The sequence below is a fragment of the Balaenoptera musculus genome, chromosome X (assembly GCF_009873245.2).
Source record: "Balaenoptera musculus isolate JJ_BM4_2016_0621 chromosome X, mBalMus1.pri.v3, whole genome shotgun sequence".
In the NCBI taxonomy this organism is placed as follows: domain Eukaryota; kingdom Metazoa; phylum Chordata; class Mammalia; order Artiodactyla; family Balaenopteridae; genus Balaenoptera; species Balaenoptera musculus.
Window position 1 is genome coordinate 57,493,837 of NC_045806.1, and position 15,685 is coordinate 57,509,521.

General features: G+C 55.2%; 1 protein-coding gene across 2 annotated transcripts; it reads right to left on the reverse strand.

The window, feature by feature from the left end:
* Nucleotides 1–864: 864 nt before the first annotated feature.
* On the reverse strand, nucleotides 865–15,347 carry ZMYM3 (zinc finger MYM-type containing 3). 2 transcript variants are annotated; one of them, XM_036839572.1, is made up of 25 exons: nucleotides 15,197–15,347; nucleotides 13,755–14,440; nucleotides 12,727–12,770; nucleotides 12,332–12,404; nucleotides 11,608–11,902; nucleotides 11,197–11,374; nucleotides 10,625–10,843; nucleotides 10,182–10,332; nucleotides 9,806–9,921; nucleotides 9,552–9,638; nucleotides 9,274–9,424; nucleotides 8,849–9,021; nucleotides 8,477–8,642; nucleotides 7,702–7,799; nucleotides 7,457–7,619; nucleotides 7,067–7,179; nucleotides 6,752–6,926; nucleotides 6,421–6,567; nucleotides 5,872–5,975; nucleotides 5,374–5,542; nucleotides 4,923–5,074; nucleotides 4,214–4,328; nucleotides 3,372–3,626; nucleotides 2,470–2,587; nucleotides 865–2,346 (listed from the first exon to the last, which is right to left on the reverse strand). In XM_036839572.1, the coding sequence occupies exons 2-25, from the start codon at nucleotides 14,419–14,421 to the stop codon at nucleotides 2,154–2,156; spliced, it is 4,122 nt and encodes a 1,373-aa protein (XP_036695467.1). In that variant the 5' UTR covers nucleotides 14,422–14,440; nucleotides 15,197–15,347; the 3' UTR covers nucleotides 865–2,153. The 2 variants fall into 2 exon arrangements, with proteins under 2 accessions (XP_036695467.1, XP_036695468.1); XM_036839573.1 differs by having other exon boundaries at nucleotides 904–2,346; nucleotides 12,332–12,398; nucleotides 15,197–15,300.
* Nucleotides 15,348–15,685: the final 338 nt, after the last annotated feature.

The following is a 15,685-nucleotide window of genomic DNA, read 5'->3' on the forward strand; positions in this document are numbered from 1 at the left end:
AAAGTAAATAAAGTGTGGATTTGTTCTCTTGTTAAAAAAAAAAAAGTGTCTCACTTTCCCAATCATCAAGGCTAGAAACCTTGGTTTCACGCTCGATTCTTCCCTCTCCTCCATAGCCTGCAGACTTGACCTTCACAATGTCTGAAACTCATTTTGAATTCATCCTCTCTTTTGCTTCCCTATCCCCATCGAGCCTCACAGAATCTCTTTAGCCACACTCCTTTCACTGCTGTCCTGGCCTTCAGATCTGCCCCACCCCCGATCCTTCATATCGTCCCAGGGATCTCCTCCCTAGAGCAACAGATCTGATCCTGTCCCTCCCGGGTTAGAAAAGCGCAGCCTTTGATTGTGCTGGTCCCCCAACCCCTCCTACCTACTCTTGGAGGCCCCGGGTCAAATGCCACCTCCCTTCGTGAACTTGGACACAACCCCCCTGTAAACTTGAAATGAGTTCCTTATTCCTCTGCTCTCCCATAGCACTAGGTATTTATTTCATTCTGCCCGTCTTGCAACTAACTGTGCACCGTTCTGTCTCCCCTCTAGCCCGGGAGCCTGCTGGGGATAGGATCCCGGTCTAGTTAATCTCTGTCTTCTCCGAAAAATGGAATCTAGGTCCTTAAACACAGTAGGTCCTTAATAGACAGCTGCTGAATAAACTTTTCCCTTAAGTGTTTGGAAACTTGTTATAACAAGGACCATACTCCTAGTGGGTCCGTTCAGTGAGCTGGGTAAAAATGATTCTCAACCTGTGGTGGGACACCTCACTTCTTTATACCTTGAGAGATCTGAAGTGGTCCAGCATTGCTCCTCTATATCCCTCACCCCTCCATACACTGCTCTCCCTCCCCCAGTGAAGGCAAAAGACAATTTTAACTCTTTATTTGAAACAAACAATTCCAGAGACAGAAGGTTAGTCGTGACAACAGCTTCTCACTACAACACAAGGGCGGGCATGGCTCACTGAAGGGACAGGCCAGGCGCCTCAGAACAATATATACAATTTAAACAGTGGCTAAACTGGTGACAGTTATAAAAACACAAAAAGGAGGCGGGGGAACAGCAAAGCCAACAGGGAAAGAACTGGGTACCCCCTTTGCCAGATGCTAAGAGTTTTCTGGAACTACAGAGGCAAGATGGGGAAGAGAGGAGATGGAGGCACTGGGGGCAGGACCCACGCCCACAGCTCCTCACCTATCCTTTGACTACAGATCCCATCCTGCATGACCCAGGGCCCACACAGGCTAGGCCTGGCTCTCACGATGGGGGAAGAACAAGAGTGGGGAACCCAGCCCCAACCCAAGTCACAAGGTAGTTTTTGCCTTGGGAACTCTGTCCACTGAACTAAAGGGAAGCAGTTACAGAAGGGGGCTAAGCATGTTGACACCATGGCTCATGCCAACCTAAGATGGCAGAGAGAGACAAACACATAAACCAAGGGGACAGGAGTCTGCTCCCCATACTTAAGAGTCATTCTCTGCCTTTGAGGGAAAGAAAGCATTTGGAAGATTTTATTTAATCGCAGCACCAAGGGTTGATGCTTACAGGGGTGGAGAGGGGGAACAAGGTGGCGAGGAGGTTCCAACCACCAGTTATCTCGTGGGACGGGAAGACTGCCTAAGCTCTGTGTTTTAGGTAAATGGTCCCCTCGTTACTTTCATGGTTTCTCTCGTATCTTTCATACAAGACCCTTTAGCTTGGTACCGGGGAAGAGTAGAGAAGGGAGTGGGCACAGGGCAGAGAAGGCAGCTGGGTTCTTCCCTTGGCCAAACCTAGGAACAAGGGCCTTTACCTATGTGGGATGGGTCAGGAAACCCAAAGCCAACAGGATCACCAGAGCCATTAACACTCCACCCAGAGTCTGGCCCCAGGAGAAGGGGTTTACTCTGAAACATAAAGAAAATGGCCTAGCTGGTTTTTGCCCATCACTGGGAGACCAGTCCCTCAGTACAGAGGACTGGGGCCCTGTGGTTGTCAAGTGGTTTGGGAGAAGACAAAAGCCAGGGATTCCTAGGGAAGGCAGGGAATGGATGAGTAGAAAAGGGCAGTCAGCGCCCTTCAGAATGAGTAGCATTGGTTCCTGGGCCAGTCGCCCTGTGGGACGTGGCCACGGGACAGACATTGGTGTGAAAGATGGATCCGGGCAGCACATGGGCTTAGTCCAGGTCTTCCTCCCCGGGACGACCCAGCTCCTCATAAATCTCACGCACAGCCAGAATGCGATTGAGCATGCTCTCCAACATGCTGCGGTCCATGGGGATCACAGAATACCAGAGAGGTGACTCGGCGATGCAGGACCGCTCGGGTTGCAGGTAGAACACATCGTTGCGAGTCCGGAGGCTTTCGGGACTGCAGTGGTGGGGGTGGGGGTGGGGGTGGGGGTGGGGCGGGAGGACAGAGATCAGTTCCTGGGTGAAGTAGAGCCTGTGGGTCCCCCCTGCTTATGCCATTCCTGCGAACCTGCCAACTCACCATTTTGAGAGATAGAATTCATAGAACTTGACAGGGCAGCGGAGGGGATTCATGCGGTTCTCACGCTGCTCTAAGATGGGGGCTTCGTCTTCTCTCTTCCGTTTCCCAGGACCGGTGTCTGTGGAGGAGACGAATGAACCAGACTCCTTAAAAGTGCAGTCTCAACGAGGCACCTCCAAGAGCACAGTCCAGGGCACGGGGGGAAGGCCTCAGGACACAAAACAGTCTCATGGAGAAATAAAGGCCGAAGAAGAGTCTGTCAGTCTCTCTGTACCAACCCAACGCTCTGTAGGGTGTTGCTCTGCAGTGAACCCTGGTTCTCATTGCTAAGGTCTCCATCATCTTCCCCAAGTTGATTTCCTGAAGAGGTGATCTCAGAAGTTACACGGACAAACTGACAAAACAGACCCTACCGCAAGATTGGGGTTGCCTTCCGGGATAAACAGCGATGGCCCCAGCCCCTGGCACATTAGTCCTGGTAGAGGCTCAGGTTCAGAAGGGACCTTGGGAACTGATTCCAGGGCCAGAATGGAAACCAAGGTGCTGTGGCAGTTATGCCCACTAGCTAAGAGTGACAGAAAGGCTGTCATTCACTCTTGTCAACTCTTCCCCTCAGCCAAACCCACCCAACAGCTTCCCACCTGTCCAACCCCCCCAAGCCCCAAAAGTAAACTGCCCTGAAATGAGGAAAAGTGGGAAACAGGCAGCTGGGTGACCTCCTATTTATGCAATAGCCACTGCCCATCGGACTGAAGGACTGGCTGTTTTCATCTTTTCTGCAAACCCAGGAATGGAAGGATAGAGAAGCTGGGGGCAATGGAGAGGGCCAACCTGGTGGCACGGTGGGGCACGGAAGGGGAGGGCAGAGAGGGGGAAAAGCAAAGGAGGGGGCAGCTTCGTACCTCGCCCTTTCCTCTGGCGGACGGGGGCGTAGTAGCGGATGCTCACCACCTTGGTGGTGCCCCGAGGGGTGGTACACTTGCGGGACTGCCGCACCACGTTGGTGAAGGAGAGCTGCATGTGTTCCTCAGCCGTCTGCAGCCCAAAAAACTTAGTGTTGAAGAACATGAGGGTGTTGAGAAGGACAAAGGGCGAGTAGACCCCCAGCTGCTTACACTCCCAGAGGTGCTCTTCCTCCACTCGGGAGAACACCGTATCTGCAACGGGCAAGGGGGAGAGGCTGGTCAGGAGGGATTGACTACACAAACCCAACCGCTTCTGCTCCCACATGTCCCGCTCACAAGCACTGGGCACGCCAGACTCATTAGGTAAGGGACCATTGCACGTAAAACCCTGACGCCTCGCTATACTGCACAGGAGGGCTGGATTTTTGGGTTTGTTTTGGTTCGGTTTGGAGTGGGGTTTTTTTGGGGGGGGATAGTTTTTTTAACAGTTTCCACCTGCATTCAGAGCTTCGCTCACCATCCTCAAGTTACAGGCAGCTCGACGTAAACCTTGAGGAGTCCCACAACTTCTTCCTTTTTTTCCTTCACTTACCACTCAAACCCTGGTCACCATTTTGGGTCCCAGAGATAGCTCTTCAGACCTAAGTCTTGATCCCCTCCTTATGTTCAAGGACAGGGGCTCTGGCTCCTCTAGCTCTTAACCCTGAGGCACCCAACTACACACGTCTACGCTCAGACCCTTTTGTGAAGAGTGGCAGACCCAAGAGCCCTGGACTCAGAATGGTGCACTGGAAGAACGGAGGAAAGGGCGGAGGGGTTGCTAAGTCCCTGTCCCTTACTGTTGGGGAGGAGTGTGGGCTGCCAGGTACTCAGAGACTTGTTGAGTTCTTGAACAAAAGTCAGGTAGTAAAGGTCCGTGAAAATGTTCACCATTCGGTTATTTTCCAACAAGTACTGGAAAAAGAAAAACAGACACACATAGAGCTAGACTCTAGGCCCTAGAGGAAAGACGATGAGGCCGAAGGCCCCAGGCATGGCGACCTTGACAGTTAGGAGCCCATGGGAAACAGGTGCTGGATTTAGTGACCCAGAGTGGTTCTCCCCAGGTATACCTACAGCTCTGAGGAGCTGAGGCCTTGCTGGAAGAGGAGGAAGTCTGGAAGAGATGTGTCACAGCCGCTTCTTCACAAGCCCAGACCCCCTTGTCAGCTGAGGCATGGCTGACGTCTCCCATTGGGAACCAAACATTACCCCACCACTCAGGGAACCCAGCTCTGCCCATCCCTCCCCTCCTAAAGTGGGTTTCAGGATGACAAAGGGACCCGCAGAGCAATGAAGACTGCTCCTTGGTCAAAAGTCCTGGAACACAGCTTTGATTTTAGAAGAGTATTCTCATTTCTTGTCGTGTCTAGAGTAGGCGATGAAAGGCAAGCTGCCTGCTCAAGGCAGGAAACAAGGTGAGGAACAGGGAGTGGGACAGGATCATTTCTGGTGGGACTCTGCCTGCTGTGTTAAGTGACGGCAAGTGAGGCAGGGCGCAAGGGGTACCTGTTGGATGCCAAGACACAGATAGTAGATACTGTCAGGTTCATATCGTTCACCGTTGGGTCGAGTGATTTCTCTCACAAACTGGGCCAGACCGTAGTTGAGCTCAGCAGCTGAGCAGGCCAGAATATCCTCTTTGATACGCATAGGTTTGGCTGCAGTGATACACAGTGGAGGTGGCTGGCATTAAGACAACTGCACATTAAGAATTTCCTTTAGCTCCACCATTAACCCCTTCACCCCTTAGTCACGTCCAGCTCCAGAACAAACCCACCAATTACACAAAGAGCCCTCAGCCTTGAAACCTAGACGGCAGCTCCCCTTAGTCTGCAACTCCTCCCCATCTTCACGGGATACCCTTAAGTGATCACAGCCTTATCACTTGTAGACATCTACAGCTGAATCACAGCCCTGCCCCTGCTCCCCTTCCCCTCCTCCTCCCCTGGGTACTTACGGCCAAAGCGCAGCTCATCACCCTTGCTGGTTTCTCCATTGGCGTATTTCGACTGCACCCAGCACTTCCAAGCATTGACACCATATGAATAGTTGAGTCCAGTACAGCTAGGCTGGCTGCTCATGGAGTCCCGGGAACAGCTCTCTGAAAGCACCAGCCGCTTTTGACCCTGGAGGGGAAGAGAAAGGAGGGAGTGGTGGAGGTAAGGCCGGGGCACCATGGAAGCTAGTCAGGACAGTGTTCACCACCAGGGGAGGTGGGGACTGATGAAAGAACACAGCAAGCTTCCACAGCGCAGAACCCCAGGAAGAGCTCTTATAACCTCTGATGAACTGGGGAGAGAGCAGACTTTGGCTGTACCTTAGCATTCACAGGGGTGGAGAAAGGAGGCTAGGGAAGGCGAAACTAAGGCTGCTGACTTGGCTATGAAAGCCACCCCCCACCCCGCCCTTTGAGCCTCCATCCCTCTTCTGTGGCTACAGCAGCCCCAGCCCTCACCTTCCTCATGGTTCGGGGAAGGTCTTGTTCAGTAGACACATCCTCAGGCCCTACCAGGCCACAATCAAACAGGAAATCTACGCTGGGGTTAATATCCAAAGGATCTAGAGGGGAAACGAAGAAGAAATCAATTTTCTAAGACCTCAGCCCCGTAGTCCTCCCACCCCACCCCTGCTACTTGTTCACCTGACTCGAGATGAGCCTCCGAGACAGCTTCATCGTAGTCACCAGGACAAAGCTATATACTGAGAACGTGCTCAGAGGGACATACACACAAAAACTCACAACAATGGGAACGTTCCTAGCACTACTGAACTGTAAACTTTTAAACATGGTTAAGATGGTAAATTTTATGTTATGTGTTTTACCACAACTAAAAAAAAAACAACAAGATTCAAGCATAGAATGGTCTGCCTGTCCTGGTATCTCCGGCACCGCTCCCTGTGAGAGTCTTCGGTTTAGGGTCATGCTCGGGGTAACAAGCAACACTCCTTTCCTGACGGCGCAAATGCTACTGTACACAGCGGGCACGCCCTGAATCCTACTCACTCTTGGGGAAGTCCGCCTCCAAGTCTTGCCCAGGCTCATCCAACACATTGGCCATCTTGACGGCCATGGCCAGGACATCATCCCGAGCTGGCCCAAACAGGTCGCAGTCTTCCAGAAGTCCCTCTGCACTCTGGTTGCTCACGAGATCTGGGAGGCAGAGAGGTTGGCTTAGTCCCTGCAGCTCCTACTTGGCGCCCTCAACTGGCTTTCAGGGGCTGATCCCAACTATTCCCCCATCCCGCCAGGCACCGAGATCACCACTCTCCGCCCCCTTAGGCAGAGACAGACTGGCAGCACCCTGTCTCCCTCACCGCCGCTGTCCATGGCATACCACAAAGGTCAGATGAGGCCTTGTCTAACTCCTCGGCCTCTGCAATCATTTCTGCCATAGCCAGGATGTCGGCCTCCAAGGGGTTAGAAGGGATCTTCACCTTCAGCTCCTCGATGGTCTCCACAATCTTGTCTGTGCTCTCCAAGGTAGTGGGCAGGAACATGGGCACAGGCACCTGGAGGCACGAATCCCAACTAAACGCCAAGAACCACACCAGCAGATGAGAGGAACGGCTGGTGAGAGGGAGGGGGCAGGGTGGGTCTCAAGCCTGGGAGGGTAAAGGAGGCCCCCACCAGGAAGGGCAGGAAAACTTACCGGGATAGGCATTGAGAAAGGCACCGGGACTTTCTGGCAGTACAGATGCATAGGCACTGGCACAAAGATGGGCACTGGGATGGGCAGCACAATCACCTGTGGCTTCCACTCTTCTGCTGACAAAAAAGGGGTCTTCTCAGAGCGCCTGCCAGATGGGTCACGTCTGACCCAGGACCTGGTGCTTGTCACCCCCCCCAAAGCTCTAACACGTGCTCAGTGTCACAAAACTGCCCTTGAACCAAATGTTGAGAGACAACTCTGGGATTCTAGGATGACAATATGCAGGATGCTTCGGCCACCTAAGAAACCCCCTCGTCCAGCTCCCAGGCACAGGGCTGGAGGCCCAAGACCAAGGAACACAGCCTGTGGCGTCTCGGCACCTTCACTCACCTGTCTGACTCCCTTTGGACTTCATTTCCACCTTGCAGGAGACCCCCCGATTCTGCATCAGTGGTTTACACATGGCAGCTTTGTTTTTGCGGGGAGTTGCTGGGGGCGGTGGGGGTGGAGGAGGGGTGGGAGCAGCAGGGGCTGTTTGGATCTTCACAGGGATCTGCAGAGACAAAGGAATTTTAGTGCCGCTGACTACGGTACCCTCCTCTGAGACCATCCTCCCCCCTGGCTTTTGCCCTGACCTTGCCCAGATTCCCATTTTCCTCTGAGGTCTTTGCAGTGTTGCTGTTCTCCACTTTGGTTTGAGAGGGTGTCTGGGGCTTCGCCTCAGAAGACTGACCTGTAGATCAAAGCAAACGAAAGCTCTCATCTGAGGCACTAGCTCTCCGTTTTCCTCACCCCTGCTCCAGGAGAGCTTCATTAAGAGAACACCAAATATGAATGGGAAGTCTCAAATTTTCCCTCCACCCCCGCCCCCAGGTCTAGTCTTGTCTAGGTCCCAGCAATAGCGGCCCAAAAGATTCTTTGCTCCTGGCTGCCAAGGATGAAAAATAGTGTCCCAGCAATGACCCATAATTTAAGGCCTTCCATTTAGATGGCCCTCAGGAGTTTAGTACCCCTGGAGTGCGGAGAGGCCGGGGTAACATTCTAGAAACAACAGTCTTCACTCTCACTAAAGGCAGAGCTTATGCCAACACTTCCTTCTCTCTTAAAACTAACCACAGCCCCCATATGCCCCACCCTACCTGGGCAGGTACCCATTCCCTACAATAAATCCCTTATAGAAAATCAGTAGGATCTAACTCTCAGAACCTTTTTTTTTTTTTTAAACTCTCAGAACCTTTAAACGAGACTCCTCTAGTACCTCTACAGTCCGGAAGCTGAAAGAGAACGCAGTACCAGGACCTCTGGCCAGGGATGAGGTGAAAGCGGGAGAGGAAGCAGAAAGGGGCCAGGCCCAGGATCAGAAGAGTCCAGGCCAGTTCTAACAGACTGTGTCCCCTGCCCAGGACTCACTGTTCAGGAGGCTCTCGGGCCCACTCTGGGTATCCAGGTTGGGTTGGTTCTGCTGGCTGTAGAAACGCAGCAGACATTGTTGGTTGCAGAAATGACGGATCTGCCCACGCCAGTGGATGGTCTCCAGCAGCTTCCCCTGGCGCTTACAGGCATGGCACCGGGCAGCCTGAGGGTGTCAACAGGATGGTCAGACCTGCCTCCCTAAAATGTGCTGGGTGGGCCCTTTGCCCTGGGATAAGTCGTGCTGCTCCCCTTGGAGGCTGGGTAAGCCGGAGCCCCCTCCCTGGAGATCGGCCCACACCCTGATGGCAGCACAACAGCCCGTGCTCCCTGCCGCCTTTTCCCTCCTTTGTAATGTGCTGCCCCCCTTACCTTGCAGTACCACAGCAGGTACTTGCTCTTACAGTCCTCGCTGCAGAAGTCCCAGGTGCTGCCGTCCAGTTGCTCAGTGACTCCGCGCTGGCAGGTCTGGGAGCAGTAAGTACAAGTGATACAACACAATCCCAGCTTCTTAGTGAAGTCCTGTTTGTACAGCAGCACACAGCCTGGAAAGGGGGCGAGAGGGAAGAGTCCAGAGACGCAGAAATCTCCATGGCCGTGAGACCCAACCTTTTCAAGGCAGTGCACCTGAACCCTCTAACAACCTCCCGTGCCCAAAGCCTGGGGACAGAAGGCGTAGAGCGTCCTGAGCAGAAGGCCCTGGCCCCGTGGACCACTCTGCAAGCCCTCCTTACTTAATCTGCCATTCTCCCCAGCTGTGAGGTACAGAGCCCTCTGCCCCTTCCCCATCTCCTTACCTTCGCTGCAGAAGCTCTTCTCCACCCCACTGAATCGGAGCTTCTCATGCAGGAGTTTCTCCTGCCGGCAGTGCTCACACTGGGACACCACACCCCGAAGGCGCTTGAAGTCCTCACAGCAATCACGGCAGCAGAACTGGAACACCTGGTCCTGGGACGGGGGCACAGGGTGGGGAGGGCAGGGCTGTGACATCTGGACCTGGCGAGAGCCAAGTGGAAGGACCCCTTCAGACAGATGTCTCTGTGTAGCAAGATGTGGGTGGGGGTGGGGATCTTACCTGCCAGTCCAAGACCTCAGGCTTGCCACTGAAGAGGCTGTGGCAGTAGTGACAGCTCAGGTGAATGCCCCCCTCGGGGCTTGTGCGCTGGAGGGAAGGAAGACAAGTAAGGGAGGGGCAAGATGTGTGTGGTGGGCGGGTAGGGGTAGGGGAAGTCAGGCTTGTTCTTTGCTCTGCCCAGGCCTACCTACCCCAAATCTCATACCCTCTCTACGTCGCCACACCCTTTATCCCTGGTCCAGGGTTTGGAGTACCTGGAACTTGGTCCAGCAGCTGGGGCTGCAGAACTGGTAGACTGTGCGATCAACCTTGTTGTAGTAACAGGGGTCAGAGAGGCTGCGGCGGCAGAAGCTGCAGGGTCGGGGAGGGCCTGGGGCATAGAGAGAAAAGGGAGAGAGAAAGAGAGAGAGAGAAAGAGAGAGAGAGAGAAAGAAAGAGAGAGAGAGAGAGAGAGAGAGAGAGAGAGAGAGCACACAGAAGGTGTAAGGCAGTGCAGAGATGGAACAGGAAATCCACGGGAAGATGTGATTGGGGCTGAAGTCGGGCAGCAGGGGTTACTTTAGAAGAAGGGAGTATGGGAGGTGGAAGGAAGGCCAGCAGGGGTCTCAGAGAAGAGGGCTTTGCACCTACCAGTGAGCCCTGCCTGCTTCACTTTGTAAGAGGTGGTACAGCACAGGGAACAGAACAAGCTGGTCTTGCCATTACGGTCCACATGGGATAGCATCTCAAAGTTCTTACACAGGGTCTTGCACCAGACACATGGGTACACCCGTGTGTTTTTCTGTGAGGATGGGGAAGGAGAGGCTGAGGCTGGATTTGTCCCTTCACTTTTATTTTTTTAAATTTTTAAAACATGAAATATTTCAGGCATACAAAAAAAGTATAGATGATGAGATAACAAAGACCTGTGTATCCACCAGCCAGCTTCAAAAATAAAACATAACAGATACAATTGAAACCCCCTTTATTTGTTTTATTTCTCCCAGCCCTCGACCCGTCAGGCACCTTTATTTCTCACCCAAGGACCGCACCCCCTTCCACAGCCCTCTAATGCACTACTCCCTCGGCCCCACCTTCTTGTACGCCCCCAAGCAGGTTGTGTTGCAGAACCGCTTTTGTTGGCCCTCGTGGAAGAGGAGCTCGGGGCCAGGGCTCCCGGTCTTGGTGTAGATGTAAGCCCCACACTGGTCACAACAGTTGGTTTTCAGTCCCTTGTTGGCCCGGAATTTGGAGAAGCAAGAGTCGCTGCAGAGCCGGTGCACCACGCTGCCATTGCTGACCTCGTGCAGGACCTGCCACATACACACACACACACCCCCTGAGCTGGGGCCTGGCCACCACCACCCACCCTAGTGCAAGGACGGCCCGCCCCGCCTCACCCTAGACCTTCACAGCAGACAGTGGGCCCAGGGACCCCCCAACCTGCACATCGGGCTGCCGACTTGATGGTGAGGTCCTGGGAGGCAAGGAAGGCCAGCTGCACACATCCTGGAGAAGCTCTATCCTTGAATACGCTCCCTCACGATGGCTGCTTCCCCTCCCCACTCCCCTCTTCCACAGGGCCTGGCCCCTGCAGCCCCAGGATTGCAGGGGCAGCTCAGGGCTGGCCAGGCTCTGTAAATCAGCCCCCATCGAGCTTCCTCACCTCTCCAGTCTTCTGGCATATACTGCAGCGAGTGGCATCGGCGGGATCCCCAGACTGGGGGATTGGGCGCTGCTGCTGGGCCTCATACAGAGAGAGACAGACAGACGTGCAGAACTCATGGAAGGAGCCTCCTGAACCAGTCTGCGCCACAACTGAGTCCTTGGTGTTCCAGATCTCCCTGGAGGTGGGGACAGGTTTGCACATTCACTCAGTACCACCCTCTCATTTCATCAGCCTCCACCCCCCTCCTCTGGGATCAATGACCACAGAACCAAAATACTCTCGGACCCCCTCCCTAAGTCACCTCTCTCCCAGTTCCACTTTGCTACGTTCTTGCCAACATAGTCTCTGTCTCACCCTTTACTCCCAGCCCGATCCCTGCCCTCCCCACAGCCCGGGACCCTCATGTACTTCTTGCAGAAGGTACAGGTCTTTTTGCCGGAGGGCTTCTTGGAGAAGGTGGTGAGACAGGATGAAGAGCAGAAGAGCTGTGGCAGCCCCTTGCGCTGGTAGGCCGTCTGGCCCTTCTGCAGTGGTGTCCGGCAGTGGGCACAAGTCATCTTGGTGCCTACCGCTGAGCGCCCAGCCCTCTGTGCCACGCTCGAGCGTAGGGACATGCGAGGAGAGCGCCGGGGCCGGAATGGCACAAAGTCCTCATCGTTGGGGTCATCTACCATGGCATCAGAATCCTCATCTGACACTGGAACTGAGGAAGTGGGGGGGGGGCGGGGAGAAAAGGCTGAGGGACCAGGCCTCCAGCTATCACCTGACCAACAGGTAGCTCAGCTGATCCTGGGATCCCCAATCCCTGTAGTCCTTGGCTTTATACCCCGCCCCTATTACATTGGAATCTCAAGCCACCCGGTGTCACTCTCCCTTAGTTACTCTGTAACCTCCCAGGGAGGGGAAGGGAGGGATCCAAGGGAGAAGATTCAGGGACAGGGATGGCAGAGCTGAAACAGGAAACTCCATTCTCACTGCTCTTGTTTTCAATTTCCCCCACTGCCCCTGGTTCCCATGCCAACCCAGAGCAGAGACAGGCGCTTCGCACTCTGCAGAGTGCGGCACTACAGGAGCCAGGAGATCCATGGCCCGCCACATCCCACTGGGTCACACTTCCTCAAGGCCTACTCACTGCTCTCAGTGGAATCCACAACCTCAGGTTTTGGAGGCTCTACTCTTCTAACGCGCTCGCTTCTCTTCTGCACCTTGGAAACATGGGGAGGGGAGGAAAGCTGACACCAGGGGCAGGCTAAAGGGCCAGCTGCGCTAGTACAGGGTTTGGGGGGGGTACAGAAATAGGAGGGGGAAGGGAGAGTAGGGACCCTTGGCCCTGCCCTTAGGAGGAGGGGAGAAAAGGAGGCTGGACTTTCTCCTTAAGAAGCAATAGACACAAGCGCTCCCTCCCTCCTCCTAACTCTCCTCACACACACCCTCCACAGAGCAACATCTGGGAGGGAAAATGAAGGGTCTGTCCTTCCCAGAGCTACAGGGGGAACCAGACTCCTTCCAATCCCCTCCCCCCCTCACCCTCTCAGGCGGCTTCTCACTCGCCTTCCCAGTCAGGCCATCTCCTGCAAAGGAAGCAGAAAGCAACCTAAATCTTGAGCCTGCCTTCACCACCCCCTCCCTGGCCCAACCCCCGCCTCCATTCCTGGGGAAGAACTTACTCAAAACTGAAAGGGAAAACTCGAGTGCCTGTGGCTTCTTGGGGCCCCTCTCAGGGTTACCTTGAGCTCTGCACTAAGGTGGGGGAGCGGCGCGCAGCTATTCTCCATGAAAAAAATCCTACCTTCCCACCAGCTTTCTGTCCCAATCATTGGGAGTTAAGGAAACACAAGTAACACACCTTTCATCAAGCATTTATAGTTTATCAACAAAAACAAATGCAACCACCCAAAGGTAGCAAGGGAAGAAGGAAGCATTAATGTATGGGGAGGTTCCCCTGGACTCAGGTGGTTATATAAGCCCTAAGACCCTGGTCACAGCCTGGGAGAGGCACAACACTAGGCAGAATTGGGGAGAAATGCGAGCCTCTCAAGTCTAGGCTGGCCCTCCCCTATCAGAGACACAATCCTAGGCCCTGCATGTCTACCATTCCTCTGAAATCACTATGCACTTGGCGGCTCCAGAGCCTAGTTATCATTCATCAAACCCAGAAACCCCAGTCTCATCTAGAGCAAAACAGCTAGAAAGATCTTAGAACCAAGAAGCCTGGTGTCCTCCCCAAATCCCAAAGGAAGGAGGACCCTGGTACCAAAAGCCCACTGGGGGAAGAAAAAGGGAACCTCTGCCACCAAACCCAGTCTTCTCAACCCACCCCCCTGAAACCTCACCCCTATTTCTCCTCCACAGCCACTGAGCTCCCCCTACCCCTACTTTCCTTAACCTTCTTCACCACACCCCCACTCCTCCTTCCAAACCCCCCACTCTTCCATACACATCCCTACTCTTCTCTCTCCACCCTCCTCCCACAACTTCTTCCCCAAACACACAGCCACCCTCCTTACCCCCACCCTCTCCCCATCCTTGATTTTCCAGCTGATCAGGCAACCTACCTGGCAAGGAAGGGTGTGCAGGGGGGCTAGGGCCCCCAGGTTTAGTCTGAGAACTGTTGATTCCATCCCCCAGAGTCTCTCCCACTGAAGGGCTGGGGGGGCCATTTGGGCTCTGTGGCTGCCCTTGGGGAAGCTCCTCCTCCTGCCCAGGGGAGCCCCTTCGCCCTGTAGCTATGGAGGTGGTCTCCTCCTCTTCAATATGTGGGGACTGCAAGGTTATTGGAGAATCTGGAGCCAAAGGCTCTAGTAGCCCCTCAGGTGAAGAGGGATTTGCCCCAGCCCCTGGGTCAGGTGGCACCACCTCAGGGGTCTGGCCCCCTGGTCCAGGCTCTAGGGTCTGATCTCCTGCATCCCATGCAAGGGTCCCCTCAGGACCATGGTCCACCTCTGGGGGGGAGGGGGCTTTATAGAGCAGCCCCCCCAGCCCCAGCAGCTCAGTGGCTCCATCCAGGACTCCAGGGTCTTTTTCCAGGCCAGCAGGGGTATCAAGCAGGTCCAGGGCTCCTGAGGATGGAGAAGGGCCAGGGGGGGCCCATCCTCGAGTTGGGGCAGTCTGGGATTCCAGTAGATCCTCTCCAAATTCCATGTCTACTGGAAGGTCTCCAGCCAGGGGCTTCTCTGGCAGGGTCAATGGGTCAAACGGACTGGGGAAATCACTGGGGTCCATGAGGATGACTGGATATGGGCTGTAGGTTAGGGGTAGAAAAGAGGACAGAAGAGGTGGTCTTCGCCAGAATTCCTTCTTATACAGGTTCTGGGACACACCCCATCATCCACTTGGATTTCTCTTGAATCGCCCCCACCACAACCGACAAGCATTTCCACAGGCTTTAGTGCAAATGACCACTCCCCCCACCAACATACAGCGCCCCCTGTGGGGAGAGGCGTCCCCCGCCCTGGCCCTGTGCCCCACTCGCCAGGCAGTCCGTCGTTCCACCCGCCCGCCTAGCCCCCGCCACCCCACTGCAACTCCCAGCTCCCCTCCCCCCTCACCTTTCACTCCCCCCCACAACTCGGGCTGAACGCCCCCTTAGAGTCTCCCAGGGCCGCTGCCAACAGGAGCCTTTCCCGCCCCCGCGATCTCAGTTTCTATCCCCTCCCCTCTCTCCTAGAGCCCCCCAGTTCCCCAGTCTTTACCCACCCTGTCTGGCCCCACCCCCCCTCCCCGCGTTGCATGGTCCTCCCTCAGCCCTTCCCTCGCCCCCACAAACTGCCCTTCCTAACCCCTCCCCCCGCAGTTACCTTTCAGGGTCGCCCACTTCCTCAGCCCAGTCCCCCTTTCCTATTGCTCCCCCAGTCCTCCTTCTCCTGTTGCCCACCCCCCACCTCAGGCATTTACAGGAAGACATTTTGGAGCTACGATCTCTCCTTAGACCCCCCTCCCGGCTACTGCGAGAACCCGCCTGCAGGTTCGGTTCGGCTTGATCAGGCTCGACCCCTACCTGCGGCAGGGTTAGTGTAACGGCTACAAGCCTAGAACTGCAGACAGCGACGGCCCCGCGCTCCTTCTCCACCTCCCTCCCTAGCAGCCGGGACAGGGGTCGCGGCCCCTTTAAATGGCAGCGCCGCTCACAGCGCCCAGCGCTCTGCACCAGGCGGGCGGGCGGCGCCAGCAACCAACCCCATTGGCTGGCTCGAGGAGGGGGCTCGCGAGACAGCGCCGGCCCCCGGCGCGAGACTCCCAGCCCAGTGGACGCCTGGAAATTGTGGAGTGGAACGTCGGCACTGGAGATGGAGCTTGAGCCCCCGCCCGGGGCCCCGTTAGTTGAGAAGGAAAAGCTAGCCTCCGGAGCTTGGAAGCCCGCCCCCGGGGAAGGCGGCACCCCCTCTCCACCAAAGGGCCGAGTACACTAACCCACAAAAAACAGATCTACGCACCTGCTTCCCTTACCTGGCTTGAGAGTCTGGCCCCCGTCAACACCCGTGCCCGC